The sequence below is a fragment of the Heliconius melpomene genome, chromosome 13, assembly GCF_056956725.1.
Source record: "Heliconius melpomene rosina isolate 202511_hmr_F chromosome 13, ASM5695672v1, whole genome shotgun sequence".
Taxonomy (NCBI): Eukaryota; Metazoa; Arthropoda; class Insecta; order Lepidoptera; family Nymphalidae; genus Heliconius; species Heliconius melpomene.
In genome coordinates this window covers 14,604,623-14,620,795 of record NC_140401.1, presented here as the reverse complement: position 1 = coordinate 14,620,795, position 16,173 = coordinate 14,604,623, and the positions used below count along the sequence as shown (strand labels likewise).

At 32.3% G+C, this 16,173-nt stretch overlaps 2 protein-coding genes across 2 annotated transcripts; one reads left to right on the top strand and one right to left on the bottom strand.

Annotated features, from left to right (window-relative positions):
- Nucleotides 1–31: 31 nt before the first annotated feature.
- Top3beta (DNA topoisomerase 3-beta) lies at nucleotides 32–7,233 on the bottom strand. The gene is made up of 14 exons (XM_085196621.1): nucleotides 6,996–7,233; nucleotides 6,628–6,917; nucleotides 6,095–6,314; nucleotides 5,491–5,737; nucleotides 5,133–5,250; nucleotides 4,799–4,881; nucleotides 4,314–4,450; nucleotides 3,698–3,885; nucleotides 3,159–3,275; nucleotides 2,687–2,842; nucleotides 2,174–2,428; nucleotides 1,697–1,884; nucleotides 1,164–1,313; nucleotides 32–997 (listed from the first exon to the last, which is right to left on the bottom strand). Exons 1-14 carry the CDS (start codon nucleotides 7,084–7,086, stop codon nucleotides 694–696), a joined length of 2,544 nt encoding a protein of 847 aa, XP_085052747.1. The 5' UTR covers nucleotides 7,087–7,233; the 3' UTR covers nucleotides 32–693.
- A 370-nt stretch (nucleotides 7,234–7,603) lies between these two features.
- Nucleotides 7,604–15,972, top strand: Ndfip (Nedd4 family interacting protein). Its single transcript, XM_085196175.1, has 6 exons — nucleotides 7,604–7,813; nucleotides 7,891–7,990; nucleotides 9,424–9,557; nucleotides 11,388–11,517; nucleotides 12,120–12,305; nucleotides 12,821–15,972. The coding sequence occupies exons 1-6, from the start codon at nucleotides 7,811–7,813 to the stop codon at nucleotides 12,922–12,924; spliced, it is 657 nt and encodes a 218-aa protein (XP_085052301.1). The 5' UTR covers nucleotides 7,604–7,810; the 3' UTR covers nucleotides 12,925–15,972.
- Nucleotides 15,973–16,173: the final 201 nt, after the last annotated feature.

Below are 16,173 nucleotides of genomic sequence, written 5' to 3'. Positions count from 1 at the left end.
AAACACCAAAAAGTTAGAAAATAAAACAAAATTAAGTAGACGACATTTATTACTTTCATAAATACAGTAGACAATAAATAAATATAGTTCTTATACAACTATATACTTAGTAAAACACGATATTACACGAAAAAGTAATAATAAACTGCTTTGTTTAATTGATTTATAAACACACATTATTCATCAGATACGCTATAAGTTTTTTTCAACACTGTGTACAAACTACGAAGGTACTACTTCCTAATAGTTAATTATTTAGCTGTATTTTGAATGTCGCCAACTTTTATATTAGTTACATACAAAATTTTCTAATAATTGTAACTGTTGTAGAAACTAACGGAACATGTACCAAAAACATATTAAGAGGCAGCACGTCATAAACACCGCTTCATATGACTTTAAGCATATCTTCTAATTAGTTTTAAATTAGTAATTTAGATGATCTAAACAAATTCTTTATTGTGTATAAAGAAAACAAGCAGCAAATTGCATTTTACTTTAAAATTGCGATCATTTACAAAACATAAGATGCAGTTTCGCTTATTTAAGCAAACATTACAAAAAATAAGCAGTTAACAGCGCCATCTTATAGAATAATAGATTATTTAGGATAAAAAATATTTATGACTGAGACTTATTTTTTAAATTTTTAAACACTATACTTCTATATAATGTTCCTAATTTAAAGAAACATTAGACAAAATAAGCCGCTAACTGCGCCATCTTATCTTTCGGCTGTTTAGCGCGGTGTTTAGCCCTGGTCCTGGCCCCCCTCCCCCTCGATGCACCCCTCGACACCACAGCTCTGTGTTTCTCTACTAGGGCGCTAAACGCCGGCTCGCAGTACAGACAGGCAGTCATCTCCGTGAGCGCCGCCGGCAGGCGAGTGCGTTCCGCGCGGTACTCAACGCTGACGAGCTGAGCGCCGCAAGCGCAAGAGGCGTCGTTCACTGCCACGCGGGAAGCGTCCTCGAATATGTTTATTATTACGTCGCAACTGAAAAACAAAGTTAAATTATTTTGTCAAATGGAGAATATCTTTTTTTGAAGTCACATAATAAATTATTAATTTTAACAAATCAATAAAGAACAATTCAAAAGTATGATTAGTTATTATATATAATTTGTAATATATTTTGTCCACATTACTGCTCTCAACGTACCGATTACAAGCCAGCTTCCACTTAGGAGCGGAAGGATCGAGCACTAAAACACCATCACATTCGACACAGCCGGACACGCCCGTCGAGTTAACTCCGTACGCACACGTGGGGTGCGTGCAGGAGTTACAACCGAAACCTTTTTTCATGTCCCTGTAAATATTAGGTTTTACAGTAATTATTTTTATAGCCCTTGTGCATTATAAAGAAGAAGAAGCATTAGAAAGAAAGACCTTAAAATGGATTCTATAAAGTTTTATATTTTTTACTACTACATTTAATTACTATTTTCAATAATTTAGGCTGTAAAATGAAATAATATTTCGTTCCTATAGGAATTTTGGAAATCCTTTACTGTTATACTCCAATAAAAATGAAACAATTAAATACATAATATATTGTTAGCAAACTTGTGTAAAAGATTTCAATGATGTCTCTTTCTGAATAATTTAGAAACATACAGATGATATCTTGTTTTTTAAAAACGTTAACCACTACCGATTTCTAACAATATAATTATAATAAAATAACGTTACCTGAAAGGCGGATGATTATAACAGTATGGGCACAGAGGGAAACTCTTCCCCTTGCTGCCGGACGACCAAGATAGCAGTTCAAAGTCATCGAGCGGACATTTTAGTTCACGGTAAATGCGAACTGTGCCATTTTGTGGTAACGAATAGGTATCGTCACAGTGGGAACAATGGAGACGAGCTGGTTTTGCCTGAAAATATATTTACACATATAATATATACATTTATTTTTTTAGCTTCATGCTATGACGGTGTCATGTGCCATGCCATAGAACTTAGTGTTAATACACTCAGTACTTCCGCCCGCAATTTAAGCACGTCGCATTTTGTCTACCAGTGGATAAAAGAACACAATTCATTTTACCGACTGGAGATGAAACCCACAGTCATCGCGTTTTTACTCAAACCCTATCCAACTGCGCCACGGTGGCCTCTAAAAAACCTCAAGATATCAAATCAAATACAAAAAAACAGACAAACCTGAATATATCTCATATAACGCCTACATTTTCCACATCTTGATAACGCTTTACCACTCGTCTTCAAAGACGAGAAACTGACTTCGAACAACTGATCCATAGCTTCAATGGATCTCACAAAATATTGAAATTTCCTCCTAAATATTTCCGTAGTGTGCGCTAAAACCGCATGAAAATCTGCTTTGCCTATTGCTATGAGGTTTAGTTGTTCTTCTACGGCTGAACGCATTGTTGGTAATACCAGTTCTGGATCAATCTGAGGGTAGATTAGAAGATTATATATTTGTATATAAATCGATAGCTTTCTTTTCTAGGCAGTCTTTCCCTTCATTGCCCACCTTCTGCCGAGGCGTTGCGTTTTGAGTGGCGGAACTCAGCCCCGCTTTATCTTACAAGAATGTGGAAATAACAATACTTAAATCCCTCGATTTAGGATCAATCGAACGCACTATCATCGCGATTGCACTCAAACACTATTTTAGGTAAAAATAAAAAATATTTATATAATTTATACCTTTTGATATCCATGAACAAGTACAACACCCAAACCGGTCGGTACTAAACGCCGTCCACTGCCAACTCCTACATAGTTACGTTGGCATATATTATTTATATGCACCGGTATTGATGCATCAGTACCTATACCGTGCTTCTCCATGAGCGTTATTACCTGTAAAATAAAGTTAGCTTATATTTATAAACTAGCGATTTTAACCTGCTTGAAATACACAATTACGTGTTTCTTTAGTAATTTGTGTTTTAATAACATTGTAATTTTAAGTCATTTTTATTGGAAATTATTTGTTATCAATCAATGTTTAAAACACTTTCGACCCTTGTGTTACTTGAGTAAATGACATACAAAATACAGTAGTAAAGTACAGTTTACACCGAGAGCGGAGCGGGCCCATTAATGACTATGTTTCACTCGCAAGAGCAAGTAACTGTAGTAATTCAAATCTTAAGCTTAAAATATATCAATTTACCTCTGACTCAGTGAGGTAGTCCGGCGGCGAGGTCTGACATTCAACAAGCCTGTGATCGTGTGCTCGAAGAACATCGTCCACGTTTAAAACTGGGACGAATTCATCTTTACCAAACGCCTGAAATTTTTAAATAAATTTGTAATAAGCACATAAAGTTAAAATTGTGGGTTCGATTCCCACTCGCTCGCTCTGGTAACGAGGTTAAGCGTGGCCTTTAGTTCGGCCACTCAACACGCAAGAATTCGACGGAAAGGTGTAGGGAACAGTGTCTTAACATTAGGTTCCATTAGGTCTACCATGTTATACATACATTTATATTAATCTCAGAAACTATTTCGATCTCTTTTTGTTTTATTTTTGTATTATATAGTTCATTCATCAAAGAAGACTATATATAATATCACATTAATCGTTTCTATGTATAACCTAAAGTGCCTGCGATCTAGTTACGTAGCGGAATAACTTACTTATTTCCATGCAAAAGAGACCGTATATAAAAATTATTATTAAAAAAAATAAACTAATTTCATCAAAATTACCTGCCAATGCATAATCTCTGTATACCCAGCATCAACCAAAGTGTTTCCCGTATAGTAAAATGTCTCGGAACCAACCGAGAAAGTGAGGGTAGTTGACAAGTACCGACAGTCGCGAGAGAGTGTTGCTATAAAATGGCGGGTTATGTAGTCGTATATGCGCCACATGTCGCCTTCTAGTTCAGATTCAGCTGTGGAATTAGTTAGATTTTTATATTTATGAATATAATACGGTCATTGAGTCGTGGCCGTTCTAAAGCTAGATTTTGTTCCCAAGGGACTGCCTTAAAGTTCAGAAAACCTAACTTAAGGCAACCATGACGCTTCGACCGTACTAAATGCTTATACTTATGGCATAATGGTGCTTGTGATGTTTCTCCTTTATGATAAAAAAAAAGAGAATACTTAACAGCAAAAAGCGTATAATTCTGTTTTTATGATATTGCAAAGAAATTGCTGTAGATTTATAATTGAAATCAAATACAGCAACAGTAGACTACAGTGTCAACTTCATGTAACCAAAAGAAAATTCCTAAGATTACCGTTTAACTCAATGAAAGTAAAAACACTTATAAATATCTTTTTTTTTTTTTCATAATAAAATATTACGCATACTCACAAGCGGGCTTCATAGGTGTTATAGGCGGATGGTCGCCAGCGTCGTGTCCTTTCTTCGGTTTGTTTATACCATTCGCTATTAAGGCACGTACCTCCGCACCCCATTTGTTAGAATTCTGTTGTTGATGTAATGTCCCCCTGTTATATGAAATAAATAAATTAATAAAAATGCGGCATTCATTACCACTAGAACTACGCGGCGTTGAGTTCCTCCACTCAACGTCAAAAGTCTCTAAAATTCAACAGAATATTGGGAATGGAGTGCATTAACGCTAGATTACCAATTTCATTATTGTATTGACAGACCAAAGTTTGTGAATGTGTGTTATAATTTTGTATTAAATGAAATAGATCTTTTATAGATTTTTTTGCGTTTTATTCTTTATTTGTACTACTCACTTCTTACCAAATTTTATTAATGGATTCATGTCAGTGGTGAGTACCGTAAATATCTTGATTATGCTATATTACATATTAAAAACTTACATAAGGTCATAGTTTTCTGAGTAACTCGTAGTTTCTGTTCTCGGGTATGAGATGTAACCCTGAGTGTAGAGGCGTTCCGCTATCTGGATGAAGAATAATTTAAAATAAATATGTTTGACATATTAAATTGTTATTCCAGTTAGAAAAGAAAAATACTTATTAAGACAACATTAAAAAATCCCATACATGATATTCTGAAATCTAAATCCATTCAATGGAAGAAACATTTATCACTCCTTACTTTCATCCAGACAATCACATTTATAATATTAGTAGGATTAATAGAATAATATGAGATTTAGACATATTATTTTACAAAAGTTATATCCCTTACTTGCATAGCATGATGAGGTCCCATTCCAAGACCAGCACTGGCAACTCTCATCAGTTCCACAGTATTCAAAGCCACTGGACGTGGCTTCACTTTCTCCTTGGCTTGAATATTTACAACCCTGTGATGAAACAAGTCATTGTTATATTTTTTAACTTTATATTATTATCCGAAAGAGGAAATGAATGCAAGTCATTCTCTGAAGCAGGAAACAAATCCACGATTATGTAGCATAGCGTTAATAGTCCAGTGGATCTTTTTGCTGTAAGACAAAGCGAGGAATCTTTTTCAGTCACTCAACACACTGCCTTAAATTTTACAAAACGCAGAATACAAAATTTGAAAAAGTTAATAAACTTACGTAGCTTCCTTAATTTCTTTAATATTAGCTAAAAACATATTAGCAATATCTTTCTCGAAACTTCTAACTCTTTTCCATTCTAGAGGCAGTTCTCGACCTTCTGAAGTCGAAGCTGTTACTCTCAACACCCAATAGGTTTCGGGTTTGAAAGTTTGTATTTCATCATGACGTTGAACACAAAAACCTAAGGTTGGTGTTTGACATGGCCCATAAGATATTAGAGAGGCGTCGAGATCTCCATATCTACCTAAAATTGATTAAGTATTTTAATTTAAGGGATATCAATTTTTTATTTATTTACTTGCCCCATTGTGGCCCAGTAGGAAGTGTCAGACTAAATGCGACAATATGATTGATTCTCACTCAAGGAAAGCCCCTGAAACAGAGTTTTCTCACAAGGTTCCCTACCCTACTTTTGGGATAGTGTAAGGATTAAAAAAAGATACTTTATTACTCTGTACTTAACTAACTTACTAATTAAAAGCATTTTTTTTCTAAAATCACTTTAACATCTATCTCATTAAGAATATTATGTCTAGAGTATGTAGAAAATTCTATAAATATTTAGGAAGAAATTAATACTTATACAATTTTTTACTGTTACCTTGAAAATATTTCGTTTGAAATCTAGTAAATGCACAACCAATACGTAGATCCAGTTCCTGTCTGGCATCCACACTTCGTGATTCATTTTCATTTGGCCTCACAAGATTAAGCATTGCAGCCTTAATGTCCTTTTCAGTAATGGCGGAAAATTTTGCTCTATATGTTACAAGAGGTGACAAAACATCCCCTTTCATATATGGTTGGACACAAGACATTACCTAAAATATATTGAAAATGACAATCAGTGTAAATGAGCTTATTGTAGGTCAGAGGCACAGCATCTGATTGTAAAAAAGATGGATGTGGGAGGAATGAACTATTTACACTTCCTTATTCTAGTAAACAAGAGAAATTACATTGTTGGATACAACTACTCTACCACTAATAATTTATTTTAGATAAATTGGATGGTGCCAGAGGAATGGAGAGTCTTAACAATAAATTCCTAGAGGGAATATACCCTGCTATATACAGAATACAACATTGTGATAGTAAAAAGTTTAAAGTATAAAAATCTAGGAACTTCTTTACCTCAAAACAAATGTTTTCACCTTCTTTATCACAATCAAGCCACAAAATCAGAAAGTCGCAACCTCTAGACTCCTGTGCTAAGAATGCTGATATTCGTAATCGTGGCATTGCTTCCTTTTTCTCTGTTGGACAACTAAACAGCTCTATGGGATCCACTTTGTCCCAATTATTATATTTTCCGGTGAAATCTAAGCTCATTACATGTCCGCACACGGATGTCATTTTAAATCGAACCGGCTCATTCTTAAATGTACCGTTCCATTCATGTACTGAACATGCTGAATTAGAACCTACAATTTTAAGAGAAATGTAAAAAATCTTATTAATATTGATAAATTCACATTTAGAAATAAATTGTGACAACAAACCTTTAGTTGTGGTACATTTGCCGTTACTTAAAATATTTGCAAGATTCTGAGATAGCGATGGCTTTTCAGCCACCATTAACGCAGTCTTCATGTTGTTTTAAATATTATTGAATGCTAGAAATAGTAAAATTATCTTAAGGAAATTAACACATTGGTCGAATTTTATTTTTAAGACTTCATTTTTATATACATCCACGGCACAGTGCACGGTCCTAAATTTTGACAATTTGACATAAATGCAGTGTGGCAATACTAAAATAAAGCCTAATATTTTATTTATTATTAATTTCATTACAAGAAAGAATACTAATTTTTTGTTAATTTAATATTGTGAAAGCTTGATCATGTTTAAAGTATTAACGATTTATTAAATATCTTTAAAAAACTGTTACAATCAATATATTAATGAAATTAAAAGGGCTATTAGATCATTATTATAAAGTATTATATGTATTTAATAATTATATTTATTTATAATTAAAAATTAAATAAGTATAATTTAAGAACTTAAAATGAGATATAATTATGTTAACATCAAATATTAAAATCTAGAACATAAGGTAATTTAATCGATTTGTAACGTTTTGGATACTGGCATCACTATTCTATTTTATAATTTATTTATTGGCCAAAGAGAGGTGGATTCTCAGTGCTTTACGCTTGCAATTTTCCAATTCTATTGAGAATTGATTTGATAATATATTAAAAAGACCTTGAATGATGCGAGATAACTTAATAAATAGTATCTAATTTTCTTATACTCTTGCTGTGTACATTCGTGACAAACTGCTAAAACAATATTTGTGTACAGAAAAATGGTATACGATTGTGTTTAAATGTTTATTTATGTAATTACTATAGTGGCGAATATGTGAAAGTTTTGTTTTCGTTACAGAGCCAGGCTCGAATTGATATTATGTGCCCCACGGCACCACTTCGGGTGATATTGCCTTCGTCAATGGATAATAATATGCCACCTCCGTTTATTGATATGAGTAAGTTACTATAAAACTAAAAAATAATCTAATGTTAACCTAGGTCATATAAGTAATTATGGAAATGTTTAGTCACTTATAGTGACATTTAAATGTTTATGATTTACAAAGAAGAATAATTGATACATTTTATTAAATGTTGCAATGAAAATTATTCATCTTTAGCCCTTTATGAAGGAAACTTGTATAATCAATGTGATTAAATCTTGAAACTGTTATATAGGTAATATTTTTTTTTTAAATCGAATCGAATCTATGACATTTAAATCGAATAATCTTGAAAACATTAGATTGTATTGTTGCGAGCAATAAGCTATTGTTATTTTCCCAATCTGGCAAGACAAATTGTGATATTGAGTTCTGCCACTCAACACATAAGCTTCATATTCTGATGAAAAGAGGAGAAAAGCTTAATTACTAATGTTATGATAATTTCTTTATATATACTATTATGGTGTGATAAAAAGTATATTAACCTTAAATATAAAAAAATCTAGTTTGATTTTGAATAATTCTTATAGCTAGTCTTAAACATAACTAAAGTGTCATTACAAGAACGAAACTAATGAAGGACTCCTTGAAAATTCATCGCCATTGTTTCATATAACAATAATGTTACAATTCATTGTTTTAAATGGAATGGCATTAACACTGCCTTATAATAGATATTGATAATAGTTTTATCTTTAACATTGCTAGCATGACAAATCTATTCCTTTACATTATTTAATATAAAAAGTTTTCATATGAAATCTTGATTCTCTTTGGTAAAACTGAAAATATTTATTTTGTCTTTAAATCTTTTAAATACAAGACAATCAATATTAATACATGATAATTATAATTAAAACATCTCAATAACTTATCTACCTTTAATAATATGTTAAATAATACATTACATACAGACATACAAAAGATTTATATGTGTTACACGATTATATACTTAATGTTAAAGGTAGGTGTTGAGACTGGCCATATATCAGACTGACAAAACTAAACTATATTAATTATATGGATTTAAGTATAATCCTGATGCAATAGAATGATATCACATAATTGAAAATGCATCTAAAATTACCATGTATTTGAATCAAAAAAACAACAGCCTAGCTGGATGTCTCCTCTGTTAAATTATGAATTAGATATTTATTATATAAAGTATGTCATAAAGTATTTTAAATAAAATTATTATTAGTTTAACTTTCATTCTATGAATATACTAATGCTTAACTCTGATGAATTTGTTTGAACATACTATCTTCAAGAAATGCTGCTTCAAATTCAAAAATTCTTATGTTGGATGATCCATTTCATGAGGCTTTATTCTGATGTTCTGCACTGAATCAGAAGTTCACTTTCATTTAAAATATGTCAAACAACTAGTAAGAGATATTAATATACAGTACAAGTATAAATTGTATTTTTTTTTTCAGACAATATGGACATACCACCACCTCAACCAGATTTTTCGGCCCCGCCACCGTATGACGTAGCTGCTAACTCCAAGCTACCGACATATGAAGAGGTACAACGTGAAAAGCAAATGGAGGGGGAGGGGCCACCACCTGTAAGTTTATAATTTGCAGTATGATAGGCAGAGAGAATTTAGTGTTGTCTTTTTTTTTTGAACTTGAGGTTGATGCAGTTGTGTGAGTTGATGTAAAAGTCAGACGAAGCCCTGATCCGACGATGGAAGTTGGACCTGGGATGCCCGGCGGCAGGTCTTTTTACGGTGGAAGCGATTCGCCCACACCTGGAACGCTGGTTCTTAAGAAACTTTGGGGTCCTTACATTTAGATTGGTGCAGATACTGACTGGGCACGGTTGCTTTGGCAAATACCTGCACCAGATTGCACGTCGGGAGGTGTCGCCGACGTGCCCTGAGTGTAATGCACCCGTGGATTCAGCGCACCATACTTTGGTCGAGTGTCCTGCATGGGATCCACAGCGCCACGCTTTGGTGGCTGTAATAGGTGGCGACCTCTCACTACCCAGTGTGGTGGGGGCCATGCTGGATAGTGAGAGGAACTGGTCTGCCATGGTCTCCTTCTGTGAATCTGTCATGGCATTGAAGAAGGCCGCGGAACGGCTCCGTGAGTCAAGAGCGAACGCAGACTCGCTCCGACGTCGGAGGACAGGTGGCAGGAGGAGACAGTACCTGCATCTCCAACTACCCTAGACATCCTAGGAGGAAGGTCTTTGTACACTCAGCGATGGTGGCGCGCAATAGGCGGGCCTACCACCGAGGCGTCGTAGTAGCATACGCGAGTGATCCTGCGGCGTCTCAATTTAGGTGGTGAGGTTTCCGCTGGGTTTTAGTGGGTAGTATCGTATTGCCACGGTGAGTCCCACAGTACCATCCGCCCGCAGAACATATTTGTCCTGCGGACGGATGGTCTGCGTAAAAGCATTTCCCAGCGTCAAAAAAAAAAAAAAAAAAGTTGATGTAAAAGTAGGGATCCCTACTTTTACAGCGACACTAGGTGGGTAGCGAAGAGGCTTCCCTGAAGAATTGAAAGCACTATGTGCGCAGTACTATTGGTGACGCAGAGGTGTAACCTAGTATAAAAACACTCCCTTCCCATGCACTGCCCAATTATCGAGACGTTGCGTACTGATTGACGAAACTTAACACCGCCGCAGTCTGCCTTGTTTCACGAGCTAGGAATTCAAAATAATCCACTTCTCCGAGTGGGCATCAAACCCACAAGTGTGACATTTACGTCTACGCTCAAAATTGAAACTACAAAACTTTTTTTATTTAAAAAAAGCCGATAACATATTATAGTATTAAAAAATATTGGCGGCCCTGTGTCCTTGTCTCACCACATCCGGAAACTACCGTGTTCTATTTAGATTATTTTATTTATTAACAATTGTTAATTATTTCATTATTAACTTTTTAAATGTTAATACCGGTGTATAAAAAGTTAATAATATTTTTAAAATATTTATTGTTGTTTGTATTTTATAAAAAACCAGAATCGTTATAAGGACTACTTTATTGTCCGTCTGTCAAAACCATTTATCTCGGGATCGTTTAGTGTGTGTAGATGATATTAATACTAATATATTAATATATAATCTACAGTCCCTTGGAGCACAAAAAAAATCAAGCTTTTAAGTCAACAGAATCAAAAGATATAGTCTGAAGAAATACCGCTGCGTGATCAAAAACTGTTGAATATTCCTTTTAGCTGACTTATAACAGGCTTATTTCTTCCCCATACACTATATTTTTGATTTTACACTGGTATAAAAATAGACTTTAAAAAAAAAGTTTGGACTAAACTTTTTAATTCATTCTAAAGAACCCATTGCGTAGCTTCAAAGATCTATGCATACAGAGAATATCGCATACTATACTTCTGTAAAGAAGACATTGTTTTTTGAGCAGTTGATGCCACCCACTCACCCGACGATAGCGGCGTTCGTAACTGTGGAACCCACAGAGGGTTCCGCGGAACAGCTCGACCCGGAGAACAGTCTGCTCGGCACTGATATTATGTTTTTGACTTCTTTCTTTGGTAAGTGCTTTTTCTTCAAAGAAGTTCTTCTATTTTAAATGTATTTAAAAATATAAGATTGAAATTTAACTAAATGTAGATTATATTTGTTTGTATTGCCAATCATTTGTATTCAGTAATAATATACGGTCTTTTTATAGGTTATAGATATAGTAACTAAGTTTCATATTGGGATTACGCCAAATTTATGACACAAAGATATAATTGTCATCTGTACACTGCCGGCCAAAACTTATGGACCACCCTATTTAATAAAGGAAAATGAAAACAAACATAGGCTATGATTATATAAAATAATTAATAATCAATACCAGCATACTCTTTTATAAAAACTTAATTGTAATTTATGAACAAAAGACTTTACCTTTTGAGCCCACAACCAGAGGAATAGGACAATTCCCAGGGCTTTTGATTAACATAGTGAAGTAATATTATGTATAATAATTTATTACATTCCAACTAAGCCTGGGCTGGTAACGTGTCCAAAGCCAACATTGTAAGTTCATAATTTGTGTACAGTTCGGTTGAGGAGTCGTGGCCGCCTTGAAGTTAGCTACCACGACTCGCCCACCGTACTGTACAAACAAATATTAAATTCAAAGTGGCGTTCCTGTTCAACTGGATCGGGTTTCTCCTACTGATGTGTTTCTGCCACACGGTGGCGAGCCGCTACGGCGCGCTCGCGGGCTTCGGCCTCTCCCTCGCCAAGTGGACACTCATCGTGAAGCATTCCACGGAGCTCGCGTCGCACGAGAACTCGTGGCTGTGGTGGCTTATTATGGCGTTTGGTGAGTTTTTTTTTTGGGTGTTACTTTTTTGTGTCGCGTTTTGTAAATTGTTGTATGCGCGATTTGTTATATTTATTTCTAATTTATTTTTAGCATCACACTGTATTTCGCTGCGCGCATATAGTAGGATAAGCAAAGGGGCAATGTTAAGACACTTCGTTCCCAACGTTCCGCATAAATTTCAAGTCATACTGTGTTGGCGGAACTCAATGCCGCGCTTACCAGATCGAGAAAATAATTCATTTCCCTCGAGTATTGAACCCTCAAGCGCCGAATTTACAGTCCATAGTAGGTGCTGGGCCACGACGACTTCTAAACAATTTTATTTCTTAAAATAAAATTTCTCTTTATAATTCCTTGAGTTAAAATGAAAATAATTATATCCTACGAGTGGGAATTGAACTTGCAACCGTACAATACGTATATTAAAGTTACTTTCTGAGATTTTCTCACTAAACAAACATTTCTTTGATCTAAGAAATAAAATATATTTTTTTATTTATTTATATTTCTAGGTATCCTAATCTGCGTGCGTGCAGTAATCCAATATTTGAATATAAAACGCGGCTGGCGTCTCCTTTCTGGCACAGCGCAGGAAAGGCTCCTATTTTTCTATTAAAATTATAAAAACAGTTATATAGACATTCTCTTTCTAACACATTATTTGCTCTTAATGCGTTCTCAACGCGATTGTACGCCACGTACATACGAAATGCTTGTAGATTACTTAAATTGATGTGTTTTGTGAAATACAGTGTAAACTCTACGTCGAATTAATGATGAACTTTGCGTTAAAATAGCTGTTATTAGTATTAGTTTAACTTTTTTTTCGATGCAACGCTACATCTACTTATAATAAAATCGTACCGGAATTCGGATCGATGTCTGTACTTGGAAGATACAATATATAAGAAAAAGCGTTATTGGAGCCTTTATTAATGTAATAGAACCTAAAAGAATAATTTAAAAAAAAATTACTGTGCTTTTGTTCACGCTAATCTCGCAAACAACTTATTGATCTCAGAATCGTTATGCTATTTTCAATTTATATTGGCAAACATCCCTTAACATTTAGAATTTATTTAATTCCAAATAGGTTTACAAATATGTCAATATAAAGAGTTACGTTCGACAATATTGCTACAAAATAAATGTTATTAAATTGAAAACTTTAGCTATCAATTTATGGATATTGTCTATTATTAATGAGATATTGTCTATTAATTGATGAGAAAATAAATGACTGTATAGTGTACAGGCGGGCGAAGTTGCTTATAAAATCGTAGTTACTTTCAGTAACGTTATTTATTTTATTTTTTTTATACTTGATTGATAATAAAAATAAGTAAAAGATATTATTTTTTCACTCCAATTAAAATCTATCCTCCACACAGTCCCTTCGTTGTATAGAGTTTACACTGTTTTAAAATAATATAAATTTTAGTAATTATCACTAAATAAATGAATGTGGGTATTTGATAATGAATTAGCACAAAATACTTGTTTATTAAAAACCTTTTGCTCACGAATATGTAGTGATTGACTATTTGACGTTGAATGTGTTATTTTTTAATATTTTTTTAATGTAATTATTAATACATATTTTATATTAATTAATATATTATGTGATTATAAAGTTTTGTTTTATATTATCGACAGTCATATTAATAATACGAATTGTATATAAACTTCTTTATTATTTCGTTAAATTTGACGTGAAACGGATTTGTTTTCAAATTTGAACTTTAAAAAAGTAAATGATTTAAATCAATTATTTAATACAAAAAAAAATCAAATTTAAAAGTAAAATTCTGTTACATTTTAAGACTGCTTTAAGAAGAGTGTGAAAAATATTTCCATAGAATAAAGTCGTATCTACATACAATTTGTATACAGGATGTCTCTCGATTTAATATGTATTTAAATTTTCAAAGAGTTCCTTTTTTAATTACTTTTAAAATACGATACGACTTCTTTCTACGTTAAAAGAAGGTGCTTTTTTTAATTATAAATTTATTTAAAACCAAATTAATAATAAATGAATAATTATTCTTATGTAAAAATTATATTTTTTAGTTATTATTATATTAATAACTATGTGACTTAAGCTACTTTGTACTGAATGAAGAATGTGTTTGTTCTAAATAAATCCACTACAATATATAATAATCAAGTTAATTATCATAAAAGTTTTGACTTTTGGTCTTATCCATATTATTAGCATTGAATAAAATCACATTTCACTAAATCATAAAAAAATCAATTTACGCAAAAAAAACCCCGATTTAAACCCCGCTTAAATTTATTGTTCTATTATAGCTAAACAGTAAACTATTTTTGCAAAGTGTCTTTACATAATGGCAAAAAATAATTAATTCCTTTTATTCCAGGGATGTATTTTCAATATCTGTTGACTTTTAATTTTTAGATACGAGTTCATTATTTTTATTATATTAAATGTGAACAATAGTTTATGATATAATAAAAATCTAACATTTATTCAAGAAAAACATATGACATATGACCTTTGTTCAACGAAACTAGTATCTGCAAGTTTGTAAATAATTTCCCAATAAAGTAAATGTATGTAGATTTTGTGGTACACTAAGATTGTGCCGTGTTATATAAGTGTAATTGTTGTTATCTTTTATTTTTTGTCAGACTTTTATTTTATAAATTGTTGCCATATAAACTAAAACCAACTTTATAAATATATGTATAAATTACAAAAGAAGAAGGAACACAATCCTGGAAAGAATACAATCTTAAAATTGCGTATTATATAGTTAATTCATATTTAAGTACATATATACTTTTTTCATATTAAACTTTAACACTATTAAAATTTAACATAATAATGATTTACCCATCTCCTTAAAATTTATGGATAATCAGATAATCTTCAGTTTTAATATAGCAATATAAATATTAATAATAATACATGGTGTTAATTAAGAATTTACATTTAAGAACCAAAATCAGATTTTTTTTTTATTTTCTTTTTTTTTAAATCTAATTTTAGTGCAATAAAGACCGTGTCATCAATGTTTTTAATTATTAAGTGGGCCTTAGACAATATAATTATAATAAACATTTGTGTCTTTCTTACATATTAAATATATTACTTCGATATTCATTTTGATGATGTTTTTACTTTATTAAGAAATTATTAAGTCATATAGTGGGGATGTCATTATTTGAAGCGATGGTTGCGGGCTCAAATTGGTGGGTTTTTTTTTTATTTTTAATATAGTAATTTTTTATTCTGTCTATGTTTACTCAAACCGTGGCTTTACATTCCTTGCTACTGATTTATTTAAGTGAAATAAAGTAATTATCTTTGATATCAGTCTAGGGTCCACACATTACGCGATCTAAGCCTATTTTATATAAAAAATATTAATATTTAAACTTAGTTATATGTATGTTAATATAATATAAATGTGAGTTTATCGTGAATGTGAATTAAATATAGGAATATTACATTATTTTTATAGTTAATTTTAGTTATGAGGCTTCTTAAAATTATATTGATTTTAATAGATGAATGGCTGTATTTTTTAATCTTGATTTGTCCTATTATATCGTGTAAGATTTTTTTTTGTCAAAATAGAGATTATCGAAATAAAGTTTATAATAAAGCCTTAATAAATATCTACTGGTAAAATGATTTTTATTTTAAATCCTTTCTTTGTCAAAATATATTCATTTTTTCTTAATTTAAAATATTCGTTGTTTTAATTTAGTATAATCTCCATTGAATATATAACGTTAATAATTTCTTAATAAAAGATGAATTAATACTTTTGGTACAGTATTGTAAGAAATATAAGACTATGAATATTGTGTATGACATTTCCCAATCGAT

Coding starts and splice junctions, on each gene's coding strand:
- Top3beta (XM_085196621.1), bottom strand. CDS start 7,086: ATGAAGACTGCGTTAATGGTGGCTGAAAAGCCATCGCTATCTCAGAAT. Junction 2,843..3,158: donor ACTACCTCACTGAGTCAGAG/GTAAATTGATAT, acceptor TTTATTTTACAG/GTAATAACGCTCATGGAGAA. Junction 998..1,163: donor TGGAAGCTGGCTTGTAATCG/GTACGTTGAGAG, acceptor TTTGTTTTTCAG/TTGCGACGTAATAATAAACA.
- Ndfip (XM_085196175.1), top strand. Junction 9,558..11,387: donor AGGGGGAGGGGCCACCACCT/GTAAGTTTATAA, acceptor TTTTTTGAGCAG/TTGATGCCACCCACTCACCC. Junction 12,306..12,820: donor GTGGCTTATTATGGCGTTTG/GTGAGTTTTTTT, acceptor TTATATTTCTAG/GTATCCTAATCTGCGTGCGT.